Source organism: Chroicocephalus ridibundus, chromosome 1, assembly GCF_963924245.1.
Source record: "Chroicocephalus ridibundus chromosome 1, bChrRid1.1, whole genome shotgun sequence".
Classification (NCBI taxonomy): Eukaryota; Metazoa; Chordata; class Aves; order Charadriiformes; family Laridae; genus Chroicocephalus; species Chroicocephalus ridibundus.
In genome coordinates this window covers 135,878,883-135,902,288 of record NC_086284.1, presented here as the reverse complement: position 1 = coordinate 135,902,288, position 23,406 = coordinate 135,878,883, and the positions used below count along the sequence as shown (strand labels likewise).

The window sequence follows — 23,406 nt, the reverse complement described above, 5'->3', positions numbered from 1 at the left end:
TTGTGTGGAAATCCTGAATTTGGACCAAGAGGCCTTCAATAAAGTCTATTAGGAACTCTTCATCTACTGCAGATCAGTAGATACCTTTAATGGCAGAACTGGCCCCGCTCCAGTACTTGGCCTTGGCTGCTGCAGGTATTTTGAAGATAAATCAGCAATTTCAAGAGGCGAGAAGCTAGCTGTTCTGTACACAAGCATCCCTACAGATGCTATGCTCCACTGCTTGCAAACTGTAAGCAGGTATCCACTGCAGTGGCTATCTCTCTCATTCTACTATGCATATCATTAATCAGCTTCATTCAAGGTATGAAGCCCAAAGAAAAATAAAATGGGCAGTTTTTAATGTTGTTATTTACCATGGGGGTAGCTAAAATATGAAGGAGCATAGCCTGGCATGAAGTGTCTAGTCTGTCTTAATTTAAATCAGCGTGATCTTGCACTGATTTAAATGAAGCCATGATTTCTCTTGAGAATCGGCAATAAAGCTGAGAAGCAACATTTTTCTTGCCCCGCCCCCCTTGTCTTTGCAAATGTGAAGCCTATTCTGTACAAGTTTTTTAAAAGTTTGAAATTTCTCACTGAGGGTTCAAGTAAACTCAAAATCGGACCAAACCCTAGTGGCAACAGTTAAAAAGAACAGAGATCAATGATGCATACTATTTGAATACTGAAAGCAAAATTTACCTTGTTCAGAATGACAGCTCAAGGCTGCAAATTAAGAACTGTGAATATTGTGGGATGTAGGTTGTGGGTGACTCTGTCTACAGAAGAATATAATTTAGTCAAAATTTATATTTTATATTATTTGTGTGCTGTCAACACGAATAGTTCTTTAAATGAGGAAACTGTCATGTAAAACTCATTTAGCAGCAACATAGAGATCTGAGTCTGGTTTCTGTTTAACAAAATTCATTTAACAAAATCCATGCTGATCCTCAAAATTTGTTCAAATATTAACCAAACTTAACAGTATGTTAAATGCCAATGCTGTTTCCTTTTTAAAAAAAATAAATAACTGAACCAAACACATTCTGATTTTCTTCACTTGCCTGTTATTGACACACCTATTAAAAATTCACACCCTTCTTTCAGAGATCTTAGGAATCATTCCCAGTTCTACCACTGTGTAATGTCGTGCCAGTCACATAACTGTGTTATGCTCTGTTTCTGTTCTGTCACCTGTAAAATAAATGCACCTAGGCTATAGATTTAGTACTTTAAGACTTAGCAAACATTTGTGAAACTCTGAGGTCTTGGAGCACAAAGGGCTATGGAAATGTTGCTGCGATTGCCTTAAAAACCAGGGATCAAAACATAAAATCACATTACACTGTGAAAAGGAATTTCAAGACTGCAGCCTTATCTCTGACTTTGTCCCTGCACACGCCTCTGTCCCTGTGTAGGGAATACAGTGCACTTACCCTGCAGATAGCACCTGATATTTGGTCCTTTATGTTGGTCAGCCATGCACTGGGGAGCTCAGTGGTAGAGCCAGCAGTTCAGAGTTTACCCTCTCTTTGCCCCGTACATGAAGGCAATATAGGGAACTCAGAGTTGGACGCTCCCACTTTAAATATGGGTCTCTAATGTGTATCTCTATATAACGTAACTACAGATATGAACTGCAGACAAAGAGTCTGTAAATGCCAGCAAAAATATTTTGTGAAGGGAGGACTTCAGGCTTACTCCTGCAAAACACATTTTTTCCAATGAGTTTTTATAGTCACTGGTTCTATAAAAACAGAACTTCTCATTGATTCTTAGCGGGAGTTCTACTTAAAACCAACAATATGATACGGGCTGAAGATGTGTATTTCAAGACATCATCTCTCATTTGGTATTCCCTAATCAAATCCCAAGGGAAAAAAGTTTTTGGTTTCTTTCATGTTGGGACAATAATCTGATAATAAGTATTCCCTAACCAGCAAAGCTCTCAAGGCAGTGCCCAACTGCCACTGAAGTTTTCAGGATTTAAACACATCCTGTGTAGCTGTTAACTTTGCTGAATCAGGCACTGAGCATTATATAGTTTCACACTATCATCCTTGTTCTGAAAGACACATCCTCTTTTGACACAAAACTCACCTTTTCTTTTTAGGTAGGATACAGTTTCCTTCATTACTGGGGGGATTAGTTCGCCTTTATTTTTGTCCTTGATACTGTTAAGGGAAAAAAAAAAAGGAAAAAGTAACAGCCTTTAAATGGCATTTATAGACAAAGAGTTAAAAAAAGACAGAACAGTCTCAGCAAAAGCCTGAGAGATAGCTCAGAGCATACGATAAAGTCCACAAATTAAAAGAGCCTGCACCAAACACAAGAGTCCTCCAGAACTCTAACAGGCCCTGAATGAGCCATTGAAATAGGTGACTTGGATTTCTGTTCAAAGAGCCATTCCTAAATGCTTTCTTCTCACTAGAAAAGCTATATAACTGCAAGAGCACCGAGTAATAAAAAAGTGCTATTTACTATATTGATGGGGAGTCAAGGACAGAGGAGCAGAATGGTGACCCAGGCTAACTTTACTCCCACTTGAGATTTTTTTTTTGCTCCAGTTTTGTTTGCCTCGCTTGGCATGCCCCAGCAGGGCTGAGTTTAACCATGACACAGTGATGGCAATGGTGGTGGCTCTGACAGGATTCAGTTGGACACCGTCAGTGGAATGGGGTTTCAAGGCAGCTTAGAGGCAGGAGAGGAAGGAGTTTGCAGCAAATGCTTCATAATAAGTCTTGATCAAGGGATGCTGCAAGTTTAGGAGCCTTTTATCATGTAGATTTTTCTTTGTCATTTGCCTCTTTTTAAGCTACAGTGTATGTATAATTAAAAGGATATTGTACTATTTATTTTGAAGGCAAAGTGATGCAGTGAGATTATTAACACTCTGAATGATTCCCATGAAATGAGATTTCTTTCTCTTTCATGAGTGAACAGTTGAGGCAAAAAATCGAACATAGCATTTTCTTGATCTAGACAGCGCAGAAAATTCTGCAATTATCTTCCTTATTAAAAAAAAAAAGTCTTTGGCAGTTTAAGAAGTATAACAAAAGAGATGGTCAGCATCTTCTGAGTATTCTGCTACGTTTTTATAGCAATCAACAACAAAGTAAAGGACAGATCTCAGATTTTAAAGTAGACTTAATATATACATATGTGTACAATTTCACATTTGATATTTAAAAGGTGATCAGCTTTACTGACAAACTCTAAAGTCCCAGCACAAAACAGCACAGAGATCTGTGACTGTATCCTGAGAGGCTGCAAATGCTACAACTTACCCACAGAAAATGGGATATTTTTATGCATGTGACATACCCCTAACCTACTGCTAGTAGCTGAGGTTGCACCTGCAAAGAAGAATGATTCTTAGAGTCTTTTTCTTTTCTAAGTACTGTGATTTCTTCTCTTTCTCTCTAGGCTTAATATAAAACAAGGGCTAATAACTGGAGTGTATTTGATACAACTTCTGTAACACTGTTGCATGGAAGAAGCAATTCATATTATATTTTGTGTTTACACTACATATAAAAACTACTTTAAAATAAATGTTACAGAAACATAAATCACATAAATCAGCACGGAGGGGTAGGGAAATTGATATCCCCCCTCCCTCCCCCCCCTCCCCATTTGTTCTCCCTATGCCTATGAATGGAATTAGAAGATAAATAGACTGGTTAATTTTGGATCTCCAAGCTTAGGAGGCTGGTCACCCTCAGCTTCACCTATGGGGGTGGTGGGGGTGTTGCTCCAATGGGAAGACTCAGAGCAGGATCATGAGTTAGGTACTGAATCACCCTGTGGTTTTCCCTCTCTCACTCATAAACTGACAGGGGAATATACTTTGCGCTATTCGGTTATTCAACCATCAAATATTTTGGCCTCATTCCCCACTCCAGGGACACAATGCTGAGCCACCAGTGCCATTCCTTACAGTTAGTTTCATTGCCCACTCAGTCCTACTCTTTCCTGTTATCACCATCCACTCTCTTCCCCCCAGGCACTAATGTCTGTGTGTCTGTATATTATCCAGATACTCCTAGCCCATATATATTTTCCTCTACTGTGCATGTTTTGTGTGTCACTGCCCCTAGTGCTATATAACCCAAACCATTCCATGATTCTCTAAAACAAAGTAACTTGATACTTGATTGTAATAAACTTGTTAATCCAGCTCCCAGAGCATGTTCTACTACTTCAAATACCGAGAACAACTTGCTGTTTAAAAGGTACTAAGTTGTTCCCTCAGCTGCAGAACTAACGAAGTCGATCTGCTATGGATTTGTATCCTACGTCCTACCTCTTTCCTCATCATAGTAACCCGAGATCATTTCCCTATGTCATCTATAACATCACTTCCCTTACAGAGTATTTTCATTTCCTTCCCTCACCTCTTTATCTCATATTTCCTCATAAGGTAAGGAGTAGCTCATAATTAATCACCGTCTAAACACTAACTGGTCACCAGCAGACCAAATACAACAGAGAACTGAATTCCTGCCATCTGAATTCTCTGCTTCCAGCCAACGATTTTTAAAAGCTTGTAGTATTTGTGAGAGCTCTGCTCCTCTGTCAAATGTGGTTGACATAAGCCCATAGCTCTTCTGTGCACCTAACTAAAAATCAATCCATTGAACAAATTTTTCCTGCTCTTCTTCAACAAAGTATCCATACCAAAATCTAAAGTGTATAAAATTCAATACCGCTTTATGTGTGGGTTAATACTACTTTGTGGACACTGCTGTATCTATACCTAACAGGAACTGTTTAGGAAAGGGGAATTGTCCTTGATGTAAACAGACACTGGTATTTTGATAAAAAAATATAGCCAAGTTTCACAAACCCATGTTCCTAACGTGATAATTTTAGACATATGATCAAATAAATTCTACAATATATGCAATGCACTTGCAGGAGGAAAAAGACTAACAGCAATTCAGATAATCCTGAAGTATGATTTTTTATATGTTAGTAGTTCTCAGCATTTGCTGCTGCTTGCAAGTATGATCTTTAGATGAAACGATACAACTTCTCATCCTTACACACTGGCAAGGCTCCATTAATTTAACTATGAAACAGTACTGGTCTTGCTGGAGTAATCATTCTCTGCGCTATCATAACATGATAATGGCCAGAAGAGATATTTATGACCTGACTCGTAAGACCAAGTCCAACCTCAGTCTTTTCCATTATCACAGACATCTTACAAAAGCTAAACCAGAGGCCGTTAAGTGCTTCATGAAAAAAACCTCACTGACTAGAGAAGGCCATGGCCTGAAATACTACCAGGACCAAGTTTATGACCTAGTCCTCAGAGCAGCATCCTCTTCTTACCCACAGTGACAATCAGGTACTTCCGTAAAATATCTCTCCTAGCAGCAAAATCCTCTCAGCCCCTTTCAGGATACGTATCCCACCACTCCTAGTCTCTCCTGCTCCTTCCAGCTTCAGCAATCCTACAGCAGTTTCACGCATGCTGGTGACGCTGTAGGGCAGAAGGTCGGTGGTAGTGTTACAGCCATGCAGGAGACCAGCTTTGAGACCCAGGTTGTTCTCTTCTTCCCCCTGCCTTCCACCTAGATCCTGGTGAGGAAAAATTATTAAGTAACTTTGCTTCAGTACCATGAGCTCTCATATCAGCCCCTGCAAAAGTTGGCCACGGCAAAAGGGAACAGAGCCGTGCAAACACCCTGCTCTGAAAGGCAGCTTCTGTAGCTGAATTTTTTTCTCTCGCAGCAGATCAGTGCTGTATAACAACCCTGCCTCAACAACATAGAACAAAACAAGCAGTGACTGTGTGGCCCCATTAACAAATTAGCCTTGCTAATAAAGCACACAAGGAAGGAAGTTCTAGGGGTTCTTTGCACAGCACGCGAAGTTGAAATCCCCAGTGAAATAATATCCCTCGGTAAGGGACTAAACAAGAAAAGGGGCTGGGAGATGAGGTCAGTAGCAAGGTCAATGTTCAGGATACCAGCGAGGAAGAGCCTGCAGCAAATCAAGGTATGGGAAAAAAAACCCTACCATTAATTTTAGCCTTTCTAATAGGGGAATTATAACACACTTCTTGTGTGTGAAATAATTTTGTTTCGTGTATTCAGATCAGTACCCTAAACATTCAGGGCAACTTTTATTAAAATTAGTCAAAAGCCTAATTCACTTAAATGGGAACATCATCAAGACTTTAATTTGCTTGGAAGCTGTTACATCTTTATTATTGACAATTTAAGCTCATGGAACCCATTCTCGGTCTCTCTGAAGTTGCACTGATTGTTTTTGCTTTCTTACAGCTGCTCACTCCAGAGGCACCAAATAGCAACCCAGCGGCTTTTTATAAATGTTTTCTAATTATTATTGTTACCCATAAATGTGTTTCCCATTTCAGTGTATAAATAGCAAACTGATTATTTACAGCACTTGCTCCTGCTGAGCACTAGTTTATCTGTCAGAGAGGTGAGACAAATAACTGGGCTATAATTTGTAATAATAAAACCTACACATCATTTTTCTTTTTCTAGGAAAAAAAGATACAGTTTCTGTACATCTACCATTTTCTACAGGATTCCCATTTCCCTTGAAGGAAAGGTTTCATGCCCAGCATGATGAAAGAGGTCCTCAAGGTAACTGTTATTTTAAAATAGAGTAGGATATTCACTGAAAGTCACATGCAAAGGTTTGTTCTGTTTTTCCAACACTGCGGAAAGCTGGGATGGATATTTTCGTAGCATTTCACAATGTGGGACATAGTATTCAGTTTCCTGGACCTAAGGTGACAAAAAATAATAGGGACATTACCTCAGCTAATGTAAATCAGACCAGCTCAGAGGTCAATGAAATTACACCCCTATCCTCTCTTTGGATCCTGTCAAGTAATCTGCATTTTTCTTGCCTTGTTTGGGATGGTGTGATGAGCAGCTGTGCTTTATAATGGACAATGCAAACTGACGTTGGAGATCAGGAACTACTACAGGCAATTTGAAATGAGAGATCTCTTACGCTTTCTGCTTAAGAGATGAGCTTAACAGAGCATTTCAGTGCATGGTATAGTTTTCTGTAACTCATTCTCGGATCTGAATTGTATTGCAGCAACATGTCAGATTCAAGAGGGATCTATTCCAGTAAACACAGCAGCCAGGGACAATGAGTCCTCCTCACTATAGGATATATGATTAGTTACTGCAACACATTAAATACCCAATGACTCGTTTCTAGACAACGGACAGTTATCACGAAAGGCCTTTACACATTGTTCTGAAGTGTCATTAAGTATTCTTGGCTGATAATTTTTCTCTCTCTCTGCTTTTCCTCTCCTTTTCATTTTTTCCCTGCTGAGACATGCTGAGATTTGTTTTAGAATGCATTCTTCCTCCCTGGTCACGCATGCACAGCATGCACAAGCGGAAAGATTATGACCAAAAGGAAAGCACCTTGAAATGTTTATGATAACAATTCAACAAGCAAAAGCTGTATAGTTGTGGCAATTTTGTGCATTTTCTCTGCCCTCTCTCCCCATCCATGGCAATAGATAGAAAAACAAAACATTTCCTGTCTTCCCACAAAAGATATTTAATTTTAGATTTTAAAACCAATCGGAGAAAACAGAACAATGTCAATAGCTAGCCAAGGTCAACTCTGTGCTTTGTGCCGGAGCTCAGCTGTAGCCTTCCTTGATTACAGAGGCAATCGGGTGCAGCAACAGGGGTTTATAGGAGCTTGCTGAACATACAGCAGAAGACAATGATGCCGCTCGGCCCATATAGTCAATTATTAATTCCTTTAAAGTATTGCAAATTTAGGAAGCTTCATTCATGCATTTTAACTGTATTTATCTGATCAACAGAAGCAGAAGGTACCCCAAACTTTTCCTTTCCATTTTAAACACAAAATCTTTATTAATGTCTTTTAGAATAAAAATCCTATTTTTCACCCTGACGTGCAGTGCAAACTAGCAAGGATATATTCTGAATAGCTAATTCCTGCTGCTCTACATTTTATGTGTGAAGGCAGCATTGCTGAATGAATAGCAAAATAGTCTTGCTATATCAACACAATACATGAACATTCTTTGAAATGTTTGGATTTACAAAAGCGATAGCTACTGGTGAGTAACAGAAGGTCGTTTTCATAGTACTGTAGTACTCTCCTCTGTCAGTCTCTAATCACTACAAGCTGGGACATTATACCCAAGGAAGTATCGCTGTACGCTTGCCCTGTTGTAACACTGCTCCCTGCTAACATCTGCTGTTGCCCTCTATCGGAGACATCACTTGAGGCTTGATAAACCTTTAAACTAGCTCATTACGGTTGTTATTCTCCTCACTCTATCTGCACATAAGCAGCTTCAATTAGCAAGTTAGAGAAGGACGTAATAAACACTAAACTATCCCACCCACTCTGGGCTACATATTCTTAAGTACCTTAAGTACCTGACAAACCCAAGTGTGAATTCCCATTAAATTATAACTGAAAAATTAAGTGTGGACAAAACCTCCTCAGGAGGACTCTTCCATCTGATATGACCATGAAGACGAACATTAGTTTCAGTTGTGTCATTTTATATTTTCAAGAAAATCACATCATTTTTAACAGGAGTTCAAACCTTTAAAGGTGCAATTTGGCAACCAGGCAATGCTGGCTGGGGATCACAGGGCTATGGAAAGACTGTCATTCAGCAAACTGGGCAAGCCTGCTCTGTACATGTAGGCATAAAAAATTAAATAGGGAGAAAGCAAATATATTTTGGTCCTCCACACTTTATTCTAAAGACATCCTACAAGCCACCTTTGGACGATTAAGCTGCTTTTATTAAGCTCATTTATTACTGTTTGAATTGGCATAGTTTCAGTAGAAACTTCAGGACAACTTGGTATTAGATTAAAGTTCTAGTTGCAAAGACCAAATTATTGAGTCCTCACAGCAGCTAACAATGAGGAAGGTTTTCAACTTCATGTCTGTGCCTAACACAAAGTACATGCTTAAATCCCAGACAAGTTAATTTAAATAAAGACAGATGCACACTGAAGAGGAAGTCAGCTTGGTGTGTATTTGTTTTTTCCTCCCCACAAAGAGCTTAGAGGGGAGGGGTTGAAAAGATCAAATGCCATTTTAACTTCTGATTTTGGATCCTGAGTGAATGGGGGTAACATAAGAAAGAAACGTTTTGAACTAACCTGATAATAAGCCCTTCAGCTCACTCATAAATTAAAGCCAATTCAGTATAGATCACATTTCAAAGAATTACACTCCCAGCTCTCGCAGACCTTCCACGATTTTCAGCTGCCCAGTTGTCTTATGTCATTTTGAAAATCTGACTCTACAAGGTTAAAAATGTCTTTGTGAGTTAACAGATTCCTCCAAGACAAGGCACTGGTCCCAGACAGTCATTTATCAGTGTCTACATGGAAACCTCCTTCAGCTTATTTTTGCTGTCCTAACAAAACAGTTTTTCCCCCCCTGCCCGTTGGACAAAAGTGAGATATTTTGAACCAATGCCTAGTCACTTTTTGCTCTTTTAGTTTTTAATTATAGCTCTGGAAAGCAAATGTATTAACCGACACAAATCGAGAAAAAAGTTAAATGAGGAAGTGCTACCAGAGACAGCATTGCCCGCTGCTTTTAGGAAGGTACATTCAAAAGGGTATGGCTTTATCACCTTCCATAGCCAAAAGTCATCGGGATACCATTATCAAACATCTTATCAAAATTAGGCCACCTACGATGGCTTTGGATAAATCCCATTCATCAACTTTTTACTGACTGAATAAAAATCATCATCCTGGAAGTATTGAATCTGATGAAACCTCAGGCCTATGGGCCCTATCGCTTCTTTTCTTAAACTAAAGAAAAAGACTCCACAGAGAAACAGTCCTTTAATGACAGTAGCTTTCTCTCAGTGGCATCTCTGACAGTACAATTTTTAACTAACTGTAATGAAACACACAGCGCACGTATTCCCATAAATCTATACGAAATAAAACCAGGGTCTCCCTATAGCTCTCTTCAGAAAAATAGAAGAGCCTCACCCAGGAGAAGACTTCAAACCTGCCTCTTTGCTAGACAGATGGGAGGTCACTGCCACTTTGCCATTACATTCTATAGAGATCATAAAAGGAGAAGGAATTAGCGAAAGCAATTCATTCATCAAGTTGAAAGTTGATACTTTTTCTTGGTTCAGATTTTAGAAGCTCTCCACACATATCATTCCCTCCCCTCTATTAACTTTAGCTTTCTTCACAAACACAGTCTAAATGAAGTCCTTTATTTCTCATTCAGTCATGGGGGACTTGCTTATTTGTCATTTTTATGTGGTAATGCAGCACTATCTCTTATGCAAGAGGGAATTTGGACAAGCGTGGGCAAACAGAAGGAACGAATATCCCTGTGCATGTCCATTTTGGACACCCGAGTGCTGTGAGTTGCACCCACACGCAGGGGGTGGGCGTCTGTCCGTCGGCACCTCCATTGCCAGCATTGGAACTCTCTGGGTTAAAAATGATTGTAATGCCTCACTTGCTGTTTCTCCACCCACAGATCTTCCACAGAAAAGCTCTTTATAAGTAGCCATCCTTTTTATACTTGGGAAAGCTAAGGCACGCAGCAAGGACGTGGTTTGCTGATGGTAACACAGCTGGAAAGTGGCAGAGCCAGGAAGGGTGGCCACCACACCCTCACCACATGCAGACCAGTGAAAGACACTGTTTACTGTGCAGGCACTGACAGAGAAATAAAATACGACTAGCAGATGGTAAGAGTGGCCCACAACATGCTGTCTGATCGCATAAGCCTGCGAGAAGTTTGATAGAGCTGCTTGAGCAGCCAGGCTGGGCTGGAGGCAAGTGACAGAGTGTGCCCCGATGCCTGCAAACAGTCCAGGTTTTACTATTGAAGTGGTGGCATAAAACATTGTCCTTCTTAATGACCCAGCAGAGCCCACCTAAAAGGTATTCTCTGAATTAGGGAAGTGAGTTAGCCGTGTTTCAAGTGTTAGGATGAACTCTAAAGAGGTATCATAAAAGTTAATGTCATAGTAGCTCTTACACAATAGATATTGATTGTTCTAATTTCAGGCCTTCCAGAGAGGACTAATGCTTAACATTTAACCAGGGGAAAATTGTATTTTATATCTCATTTACAGCTGAATCATTAGAACCAGAAAGTAGACTGGGGGTGGGAGGAGATTCGACAAATGTCCACGTATCAGACAGCCTAAATTGCCTTTGCTGAATGTGAACAATATTCTTCAGCTGTTTTTGAGAAGGATGCCCCAGAAAGATAACAGAAATGACTGTGGGTAGGAAGCTAGAAGGTTTTGTGGGGTTTTTTTGTTGCTTTTTACCAAAATTGAATCTTGCAAGTACTATTGACGTCCCATTCCTTCTGTAAAGTAAATCATTTTTTATACCACATACAGTGCTGTAATCTATGTAAACAGCTGTCAGGGCATTTCTGGAAGACAGTGATTTTATTCATTTCATAAAACTCTGATCAGAACAATATGTGAGAAACAAAACAGCAATATATGAAGGCTCAAGCATCCATTTTAGCTTTATGCAGCCATTTTGGAACCTGAAGCTTTGTTTTGGCTTTGCTCCCCACCACCTAAATATCTCCAAAACACTTTCATACTGCCAGCATCCACCAACAGCAGACTAGCTCAGGGCTCTGTCATATATGGGCAAATTTCTGTCCACTGGGAGAAAAGTTGTGCAGCCATGCTGGCACTAACTACCACAAAGATAAACATGTAAACGTGAAGACCAGGCAGTTCACAGGGACTGAGACACTTGTCCTGAATTCATAAAACCTATTGTCTAGCCTTGTAGTTTTGCAGCTTTCAAAGAGAATGAGAAATGAAACATATAATAAACAAAATATTTGCAGACATTCTGTCCAGTGAATCTGCGCATTACAGAAGGGTGCAGGGTATAGAAATCTCATATTTTAGAAATCTCATGGCTTACTATTGCAGGCTGACCCCAAATTGCTGGGTAGGTAGAGGTGGCCGTGGTGGAGGAACCTTAACCACAGGTGGCAGTTTTCCCTTCTGCTTCCCCCGAAGATTTTCATCATGTCTGCAAAATTCAAGAAATCATTGATTTTCTGTGCCCCACAGTTGACAAACTATACATATGAATAGCTACCAGAATTGCTCATGATGCCAGTTTCCTGACAATAGTGTATACGCTGCAGGTCTTACAGAACTTGGTTTTAATTTAAGCATTAGGGAAATTTTAAAGTAGTATTTGTGGTAGAATACTTAAGCAAGACATAGAAGAACTCTTTTGCTTCAGCCAATTGGGTATAGTAATAAACATGTCCAAAAAACAGGAACACACTATAATTTAACAGCAAAATTTAAACCTACTTGCTACTCAAAATACAACTCCCCTTTCTTTGGCAACCATGCAATCCAATTCATAACCTTAAAGCTGTAAGGTATTTTCCGTTCTTCCATATTTACACAAAAGGTGTGTAAAAACCCACCAGGCATCAGTCACAGTCATAATCAAAGCTTCCAGTTACTTTCATTCAGCAGTGACAAAAAATCACTTCCTGTCAGCACATCAAAGCATTTCCATGTAAGTGCTGTGTCGAAAAGACTGTTATCGATACTAATGCTGGCACTTGACAATTTCAGCCCTATGCATTTCTTTTTCTTTTCCTCCCACCCCCTCTCCAATACTCCTCCCTAATACACATCACGCACGATATAAAAGTAATGGATCTGCTAACAACAGATATATCCATAAAGTTTAAAATCAATCAACACTCTGCTGACTCGGAATGCTCTTAGCAAAAGGAAGTCACTTAATCTGTTACAATATGCAAGGAAAGAGGTCAGGATTACATTTTTGACCACAAATATTATGTGATACTCTTGAGCAGTAATGACATATAGATTGTTTGTGTTAAAACTCACACAGAAGCTGCAATTACACCAAGAAAATGCTCCACAACTGAGATAGCTATGTTCCAAATCTGTAGAAAACTATATAGCATTCTCTTCTCTAAACACTCGACGCACTTCAGCATGTCTTTGATGGCAATGCAGCTTTCAGAATTAAATCCAACCAAGCACAAGTAGGTAAATTAGACTTTTAATCACTGAAGAATAGGATTAGATTCTGCTTGGAATACAGTGAACAGGATGCAACTCTACCTGAGAAAAGGTGAGACAATGTATTTTAAACTTTCCACATACCGGATGACTTCTTGAGGGATATTTAGCTGGTCATATTTGAGATGCTCTCTCAGGTCACTTAAATAGTTCAAGTAAGTGATTTTTTTCCCAAACTTATGGCTAAAAAAAAATAAAGAATTAAAAAAAAAAATCACAAAGAAGTATAAAAATCAGCATGGGAAGAACATTTATGAAGGGTTTAGTTTCTATTACAAAAATGTAAGTGCTGATGCAACTCAAAATTAGACTGTAATTGAAGCAGCAGGAGACATAAGATGTATTTCATTTCATATGATCAAACATATACAGTGCATGCCTGAGAGTCTGATTTGAATAAAAATAACTGACTTCCATCTGAATGTTTTGTGATTTGCATAGATATGAAAAACACTGCTTTAAAAGCCACTGAAAAACAGCTTTCACACAGCATTAGAAAGCTCACTAAAGGAACTGTTAACTTAGGAGAAAATGTTACATGGCCAACAGAACAACATGTTTGTGTTATTTAGGCATTCCTCCCTGTCAAAAGACAAAATAATGGGGCTGTAGACACAAACTATAAAGTAGTAAGCAACAGGCGAGATTGCCAAAGCGTGGATAGTGTATACCCTTGAAGTGTTGGGCCATCAGCTTTACTCATTTTGAAAAGAGCTGGATAGCTTCTAGAAAACATCCTGAATAAGAAGTTTTTTTCTGAGTTGCAAAAAACAGATTTCCAAATTTGAAGCACCACCTATCACTAGTTAGGTCTTGAGTTTCAGCCAGAACACACGACTTACAGGCTGAGGTGTTCAAACAAAGTTCAGCGACACATTTATACACATGGTCTGAAATAATTTCATATTTTTCCACAGCACAAAGTATCTGTCTGGTAATGAAGGGTCAAGCGAAACAATAGGTGTTTATGATAAAAAGTATATACTTTGCTGCAACTTACTTTGATAGTAAAATACAAGAAAAATTCTCTCCCATTAGTGAATTTATCCCCGGACTGTCAAATACACATACACACACTCCCTCTAGTGGGAGATGGTACAAACACAAGTCACTTCAGCATTTTTGAAGCTTTTACTTGAAATGAGCAAAATTTTGCTAGCAGGCAAGGCAAGCTAGCAAGGGGACACTGATGGGTATCAGTCTGTGTGTGTACAAAGTCAGAGCTCTTCAGTGTGTTTTTTATCCAGAACAGCCTGCCATTGCAACGTCTTACCTAAGCCACGGGCGGCACAGAATTCTCTGTAACTCATCACCCCTAGTAATACAGGACACGTTACAGAACACATGATTTGTAACTAAGTCCTGGGCAATTAGGAATTATTGCTGTACCTTAAAAATGCCACATCACCACCACCACCTAAATGTATATTAATTTGATAACACGTGGGTGGCTTCTGTTAGCTCATACACAGAAATATGCTGCTCTTACAGTTTTCTTGCAGTTTGGAAAAAATAGATTTGACAACACTAGCTTCTTGATCACCTGTTTTGGGACCAGAAGGGAGATCAATTGACTTCTGGAGCTTGAACAATTTTAAGTATTTACATTTTCTTAAATACTTTTGTTCTCCACTGTAATAATTCTGCCATTCATCCAGTTCTTAGGAAACACATTGTTCATGTAAAAGTACTTAGGCCATGTAGTAACAGATACCAAATGTACTAACAGACCTCTGAAGAATAAATACATGTTTCTTGCTAATGAAATTTATTTTACATCTGTGATTTTTATTGGAAACACTGTCTACAATTGAGTCTGGGCTATAATTCAGCAAAGCTAGAATCAGAAAGTCCAGAGGATTTTTCTGCTTTCTTTTTGTGAAGTTGGGTTTAATATTGACACTTAAATAAAAGTATGATCTGCTAAGATAAGATTATTCTAAACTGAAAGGAAAAGGTACTGTGAACAAATTTTAAATTTTACTGTTGTAGTAAATTAACAATGTTAATAAGTTTTAGTATGAAATTGTACATAAGCACTTTCACACTTGAGTTTTAAAAATATATTCTTATGTTTTCCTTTACTTGAGAAACCCAAACTTGAGTTAACCCAAACCACAAATGCATATGAGCATTTTGTAATTAAACCATTTTAAGCAGTAAAGAGGGATTTTTCCTAGCTTCAGCTAATTCCTACCTTCTGGCTTACTGCCCTTTTCAGAGTTTACTCATTATTTTGTCAGTGCCAGTGTACAAATACCTTTGTTTCTGTTGGGGACATATTTTAACAACAGAGAGTAGAGTGTTGCAAAATTAGACCCAAATCAAGTATCCAGGTACACACTGGTAAAAGTCAAGCACAAACAAGAACAGCCAATGCTGATGAAAGCAGGGTGTTCAGAAGGTCAAGATGATGATGCATCTAAGATGACAAGCCCTGCTTTGAATTTTCTATGCTAGATATGAATGCTTGAGCTTATCAGGATCACCCATTTTCACATTCAAAATTAAGGATTTAATAATTGTCAGTGTATCATACTGTCCCAAGAAATAAAAGCATTCATCTTATTTACGCAGACATAGTAAGATCCAGGGAAAATGATTATTTGGAACAGGTACCTGTAAACTTCTCTTTTGTAAGAATTAGCAGCCAATTATTGCTCTAAGTCAAATAGCACAGCTGTTGTCCAGCTATGGCTCCACTGAGTGCATTAACACTCACAGACTGAAAACCACCAGCGTCCCAAAACCACTTGCCTGGAGCTGTTCTCAAGGAGCTCTCAGCTGCCTCTGAGAAAGGAGTTGATTTCACCTAAGTGTTGTAATGTACATCAAGAGTTTTTCTGGTTTTATTGGTTTTTTCCCTACAAAGCTCTCCATACCCATCCTACAGCAAATCAGGAACAAAAAAAAAAATCCATCCCCATTCCTAAGATACTATCAGCTACTGGAACTCCTGTTTCTGTCACATTTTTCTCACCTTTGATCTACATCCTGGATCTCTGGCTTTTATTTTACTGACAGTTAAAATAAAGATCTATAGTCAGTCTTCTTGTTTCAAGAACAGCATATTCTGGAAGGATTTTTAGCTGCAATTGCTTTTGTATTTTCACGTGCCTCTTAAATGTTCTGATCCGTCTAGAAGTTAAGCTTCCCCTTTCTAATTAATTAACTTTCTACCAGTCAAAATTGAATCAATTGCAAGTTACTGTAATGGACATTTTTAGTTGGTTCATTACAACTTCTCAAGATAAGCTGGTTTTGTCCTTTAGCCCTGAGGACATTCATAATGTATATAATAATATATATATAATATTATAATATATAATATTATATATAATATATATAATAATATTATATACTAATGTAATATAATATAGTATACAATATACAATATATAGAATTACTTTGAAAGTGACAGAAGTTCAGGAACAGAAACTAAGCAAGCCCAACCATCCTGGCACTTAGCATTATCTGCACATTGTTGCCAGTTCCTTGTAGATAGCATCAATTTTTATCAGGCAAAGAAAAAGAATGCACCAGTAAAACACATCCACCTTCACCATTATACCCTCCACCTCAAATTCTTATGGGCACCTTCAGGGTTTATCCATGAACTTTGAATACACAAGTAGTATCATTCCTATTCATCTCAGCACTTGAGATCAGACCGAAGGTTAACCATCTATTATGTGCTTTACCGTACCACCTAGTAACTCCAGTCACGGACCCAGCTCTATTGTGCTAAGTGCTGTCGAAGAGGACAAAAAAGTCATTCATGGCCCACAGAATAACTATGTTTTAAAGTGATATTTACTTTAACGTATGAGTAAAGCTACTATGAATTGAGACTCCCTGTTCTTAGAAAGAAAAGAACTCTACCCCGTTATTCATACCCAAGCTTAAGCTAAGCTCACCTTACTCATTAGTTCAACACAGTTTAAATGGCTATTGTGCTCTTACCTGACATATTTTACCTCAAGCCTTTTTAAAAGCAACTTACTAGAGAACAAACCATCCTTAAACTAAAGGGAAAAATGTGTTGAAGGAAGTGCCAAGTACCTTATAAGAGGTTTAAAAATATTCCACAGAATTTTTATGAAGTTGGTTGGATGTACAACATAGAGTGCTTTAAGGTTTTTCTTATACCTAGGAAAAGAAAATGAAATTGTTAGAAGACTTTTGAATATTATAGACGGTAGAACTGAATTGCTACAACTGAATGAGAGGTATTATTACAGGAACATTATACAGCAGTCTTTTCAAATATATTAGAGAGACCTAATTCAGAAGAAACTGAATGTAAAACGAAAAAAAAAACCCAATTTTAAAAAATGGTCAGTTTTGATGATACAATAGTAGAGCAAGATAACACTATTACATTCCTAACCAATGTCTGCTGTCTCATAGGTTTAATAACAGGGGGACAGAAGGGAAATTAGGGAACTTGAAAAAAACATGAGAAGAGAACAAAGAGTCTGTAAAAAATTCTGTGATATAAAAAATTACTTTCCTTCATCTCCCTTTATTTTCTGCTTACAGGAGTTTCATATTGGAGAAAATACCTGAATTTTCAGATGTAAAATTTACACCTAATCTTCTGGTTTTACTACTACTTTTGTCTTGTTTTGCTAGTAACTACTAAAGGTGAAGCCAACTGCACACTGCTTCATATCGGGTGGTCCCCTTTGTACGAAACAAAAACCTTTCTCCATTATAGAATTACTTGATTCTACCCTGTCATATCGTGATACCTAAACAATAGATTCTAGTAGGCTGAAACCGAAATGGAAACCAGGCTGCACAAAAAGACTCTGCTGTCATTCAACGTTATTGCAAAATGAAATTGAGAAACACATAATGAAATATTCTGCTTTTATATACACATTGTTGCTTCTTACTTTGCCAAGTTTGCTCCCCAGTAGGGAGCGCCCCTCCCAACTATTCGCAGTGAGAAAAACAATGATCATGGGAAAAAACGATTGTGAACTCCTAAGAAAAACCTTCTTGTAACTGGTTATGGTAAGAGGTAAAAAGGGAACAATTCAGCAATTACAGAAGTTTTTCCGCCTGGGTTTTAATTGGGTCTATACGTCTTTGAATGAAAAAGGCATTGTTTTCACAAAGCCACTATCATACACAAGCAAACAACTATCACTGCAAGCAAAACACCTGAGTTGCTTTACTGAAGTTTCCATTTTAAGTTTGTTTTGTACCTTGAAGCAATGGGCATAAGCTGTTGTTTTGTGGAATTTTACGTACTTCATAGTTTCCAAGATTACAATTAAATGGCCACAAGATTTTACTGAGCCTCTGCTGTAAACCTTCAAAGCAAGATGTGTTCTTTTAAAACTATTCCTGTTGAACATTTGCTTTCATGATGCTGCCTAATTACTATTGTCCCTCATGCTCTCCTTTGTTCTCTTTCCTTTGACCCCCAAAACACACACATGGAAGTCTGAAAGGTGCTTCCCCCCCCCCCCCCGGCTAGTACAGTGGATCATACGTGTTGGGCTGTGAATATTGCTTTGAGCTTCCCAATGACAGCACGCTAAGAGGTCCCAACTGTGAATAAAACGATGAGTGTACGGTTGTCTAGTTCTGTGCAGCTTCTCTGTTCGTCTTTGGTTCTCCTGCTTTCTGGGTCAGGGTGGGGGAATTTCTGGCATAAATGAGACTGACTCTGTGCACTTGAGACGTAAACATGTCAGAAGGCAACAAAACTGAGGAAGATATTGCCCTCATACTGTCTCTCCCCATACAACAATTGTAAATTTGGCTTGGGATCCTCCTAGAAGGAAAACAGTACGGTAGGGTAGACTTCCAACTCCATACAGTGCTTTATTTTCAAGAATTGTCAGTGCAGAGCAAAACCCAGTATTGTAGCCCAAATCTCTCACTAAAGACAAAATATAAGACATCCTTTACCCTTTCTTCTCCCTTACCCAATCCCAGAAAAAACAGATACATTGTACTGCATACTGTCATTGGGAAGCTCAAATGTACATACTCAGAAACCCACTAGCAAAACCAAAAAGCTTTGTCAGTCTGTTGCTGACAGGAGAGCAATATCTCATGGAAGCAGTTAGAGGCTTCTGATGACAGCTTCCCACTGCAGCTCTGAGGGCTGCTATGCACAACCTTGTCTTCTTGCTTAGTGGGTTTCAGAGTGTCAGCAGGTTAATGGCTGAGATTCAAGAGAGTCTGAGCTCTGGCACTAGACCACCAACAGGTGCTGTGCACATCTCAACTCCAATTTTCAAAGCAGGGCGTGCAGTCCTGTGCAACGCTCAGGCATTTATATCCCAGTCTAGTCTAGAAACACCCAATAATCTTTTTCATGGCATCGTTTATTAGATTTGCTTCTTGTTCCAGCTCTAAAATTGAAAAAGTCAAACATGTATGATCCATGCCCCCAAAATGCACATGCACATACACTCTCACTATCGGGAAAGAGCTACTCGTGTGTATTTTTGCTTTTAGTCATGTTGCCCTCTTGAGGCCAACTTACAAACAAGTAGATCAAGTAACAATTTGCAAACAAGACTAACTGTCTTCAGTGGGAACTTCCCACTTCACTGGTAAGCGTCCATTTTCAGAGAATAAACATCAGAACTTTAGTTTACACTGTTAAAATGCTATTTATCTTGGAGCTTTGGCCTTGACTGCACCTCAACCAACTAAAACACGAAGCCATCAGCCGCAGTCATTGTTACTCCGAAGGTGAAGCATATACTAGCACCGTGGTCCCTTTGGGACTTTACATATAAAAACCAACGAGTGCCGCAAGAGTTGAGAGATTCAGACTATTAAAAACTAATCTTTCCTTTTTGGTATACAACCGAGCCCTGAGATAATCAAAGGTTCAAACACAACTGAGAGATAATCGAGAACGATGACTAATAAGGTGTCACAGGTATCTTGTTAAATAGTGCACAGAAAGGGCAATGGCTCTTGGTTTTGTTCCCAAGGCTTTTAGAACTTTGGATAACCACTGCAGCACTCACGCCATTCCTTAGGTACTGCACAGAAGACACTTACAAGAGAACTAACAGCAACAATATCATTACAAGAATTTGCAATGGCAAAATGAACCCAGTTACTTGCAGACAGATCAGGAAAGATACGCTTCCTTCATGGAAATCAGTTACAGATGTTACACAACCAAAGAGTAAACCAAATATTTTGGAGACATACTTCCTGTCAAATTCTTTGTAGGCTGTTTGTAACCACTTCAGAGACGGTTTATTCAAACTCTTCAGGCCATAGTGAAAGTAGACAACCGTATAATCATTCTCTACATACTGGTCCAGAGTATACTTCAAGTACCTAAGGAGAAAGAGAACACTTTAGTTTTAAGACAGTTTACTGGATGAGCTTTTTAAAGCAGTAACCGAGAAACAAAATGTGCGACTTCTGCACAGAATGCTAGTGACTGCAAATTCACGTTTGCTTCCACATATTTATCTAACAAGTTCATCTTCCTCTAGCAGCAGTGCTGCAAATAATTCCACATCACTGCAAAGCCTGAAATTTGAAAGAACATATTTAGTTACAAAAACTACAGTGCTTATGAACCACTAAAAGATGAAGACAATATGGGACTGTGTTTTCCAAGAAATTTAAAAAAAAAAGCATTTTAACTGACATTTTGCTTTCTTCTGGTCTTTGTAAATTCCTTCATTTTAGCCAAGCAAAACACTGTCATTTTGACTTTTTGAAATAATAAAGAATCAATCTTGGGTTTTCCTCTCAATGTAAAACTTTTTAAATTCTTGAAAAATCCATTAGCTCTCATTACTGCCAATTACAACTCGTTACTGTAAACTGTCTTCTCGAATATTTTTGCCTCCCTTGTTTGTATTGTGGGGACTGCATTCATAGATCATTTCCCTTAAAACTAATTTAAAGAACTACACTACTTATCCCATCTGCACGTTTTATAAGCAGATTTCTGTGTGTTCATTCTTTTATGGTACAGTTTAAGATGCGTCTGTCTTCCCTTTCTCCTACAATTGAGAACACTATATGCCCTATTACACAGCTCAATGATTCAAATAAAGCAATGATGTAGGAGTACAATCTGGCCGCATCTCTTGCTGTGTCAGATTTCAACTTTCTCATGTCATTCTCAATGCTATATTATTATTCTGCAACAGAGCCCCAGCTATTGCTCTTAATTGTACGTAAGCAATTTTCATTCAATAAAATAGATAGTTCCATGTGCCATTTATTAGGCTGTACCTATCTGCAAGTATCAAGGCCGCTCTGACTATCCACCTTTGCATGGAAAAGCCCATAACTTCACTCTTAGACTGTACTCCCACAGTCTCATTTATCTGCCTATTCCCTCAGCATACTGTAAATCTTAGACTGCAAATAGGCTGGGACAAGGACTGCCACTGCAATTAGTATAATGCTGTTTTGATCCCTGACTTAAGTATTAATGGTATTTTAATGAAGAAAGTAGTAGTAACAGTCATTGAAGGTTTTTTTAAAAGGAGTTTGAAGTTAAAATATATCTAAATAGATATTCTTACAGACAAAGTGCCTCACATTTTATTTTACAGCACATAAATTCCTTGGTAGATTGCATACAGGAAAGCCTGTACTTCTAAAAATAATTGAGACTTTTGTGGGCATAAAATAACCAGTATTTTTGTACAGCCAATTACCTGTTCCAAGGCTGTAACAGAATTGCAGGGACATTACAAAAGCTTTACCAAATCAATTCTTTAAGTGATTTCATCACGAAACACCTACCAACACCTACCACCTACTCCACAGCTTTTCCTCAAAACTCAACATCTGGGTCGAACTACTCAAAAGCAAATCACTTGACAGTTACATTGCTAGCTTCACATTCAGACAGCTGCCTTCAGTTCTCTCTTAGCACAGACAGTCCACGTGAATTTGAGGTGGGCTCAGACACAGGAAGAGGTGTAAGTGTTCAAGTCCAGAAGAGTCTAAAGGCTGTAAATCCTAGTTTCATGAAGGTGCCGCCTTGCAGAACTGAGGAAAGGTTCTTAGACCTGGTAGCAATATGGTCTGTCACTCTCCTTTCTTTGGCATTTCCTATGAATGACTGGTGTGGTGCTTCCTCCAAGGCGGTAACACTCCCTCTGTGCTACACAGGAAGCCCTGGCTTAAGGCTATGGAAATACCCAAGGTGTGAAGAGCATACAAATGAAGCAACATGGTCTCAAACACATCTCTTAAATAACCTGCTTTCTAATCCCTCTCTGTTTCTGAAAAGTCGAGATAACAGCTCTTCGGTGCTTTCCAAAGGTGGTAGTTACTGATGGTTGAAAGGTGCTTAAACATTTTGGCAATGGAGGTTGTACAAGAAATCCAAATAGGTTTAAAATGCTTAATAAGAACAGGACTGTCACAGCAGAACAGATCTCCTTGTAGGGACAAATACAAGGCAGAAACATGTCCTGGTACCTTGCTGCAGCAAGCTTATAAGGAAGAATGTTGTGATTATACATATTCACAAACTCTTTTAACACAAAACTCCAAACATTACAAAGTGAGATACATATAAAAATGTTAAGCATAATATACTGTATGTAAAACGATCTTTGTTATAAAACAGGAAAACCACTAAGATGTAAATAGCTAAACAATGCTCTTTTTGAGTGATTTAGGAGATAATGTATAGCAAATTAAGGCAAACACTGCAATTCATGAGGACATATGTACAGAGCACTAAAATACTAGAATTTCTCTTTCATTGGTCTTCATCATAAATTCATTTTTTTAAATACTATCAGAATGCGTTAATAAAATCAAGACAACAAGTTAATTTCAGTATACAGTAAATTGCTGCTTCTAGTCAAGATTCTGGGTGAAGTAACTCTGTTAGTTTCATCCACATCTCATTTACTTAATATTAATGCTAGTAGGTCTTGCGTCCTTTTTTCATTTGACTCCCTGCCTCCTCCTTCTCCCCCCTGAAAGCTCGTTCACCTGGAAACAAGCTAATAGAAGTTCACATGTAAAATGTAAAGTAGTCCATGCAGGAGACTGAGAGAAACTTACTCCAGCAATCTGGTGTGATTGAGCTGATGGGAGGGGGGCATACGGCAGCAACTGAAGGTAATCACCTTCCTTCCAGAGTTGTCATCACCTAGTGAACAGAACAGTTTAGTAAAGACAACGCTCATTTACTTATGCAATGGGACCTTAGTGATCTGAAAGAATGGCTTGTATCTTCTGATATTTGAGGCCTCCTCTATCTCCCATCATTACTCAAAATACACTGTGAAACTTCACTGTCAAATCACACGTTGCCT

At 38.6% G+C, this 23,406-nt stretch overlaps 1 protein-coding gene across 7 annotated transcripts in view; it reads right to left on the bottom strand.

Moving 5' to 3' along the window:
• Positions 1–23,406, bottom strand: part of ARHGAP8 (Rho GTPase activating protein 8) — a 79,822-nt gene that overhangs the window by 21,579 nt on the left and 34,837 nt on the right. For all 7 annotated transcript variants that reach the window (XM_063354914.1, XM_063354907.1, XM_063354922.1 and 4 more), the window contains 6 exons: positions 23,153–23,240; positions 20,306–20,437; positions 17,171–17,257; positions 13,193–13,291; positions 11,952–12,062; positions 2,086–2,159 (listed from right to left, as the gene is read on the bottom strand). In XM_063354914.1, the coding sequence (XP_063210984.1) occupies positions 2,086–2,159; positions 11,952–12,062; positions 13,193–13,291; positions 17,171–17,257; positions 20,306–20,437; positions 23,153–23,240 (591 nt within the window). The remainder of the gene's footprint in view (positions 1–2,085; positions 2,160–11,951; positions 12,063–13,192; positions 13,292–17,170; positions 17,258–20,305; positions 20,438–23,152; positions 23,241–23,406) is intronic.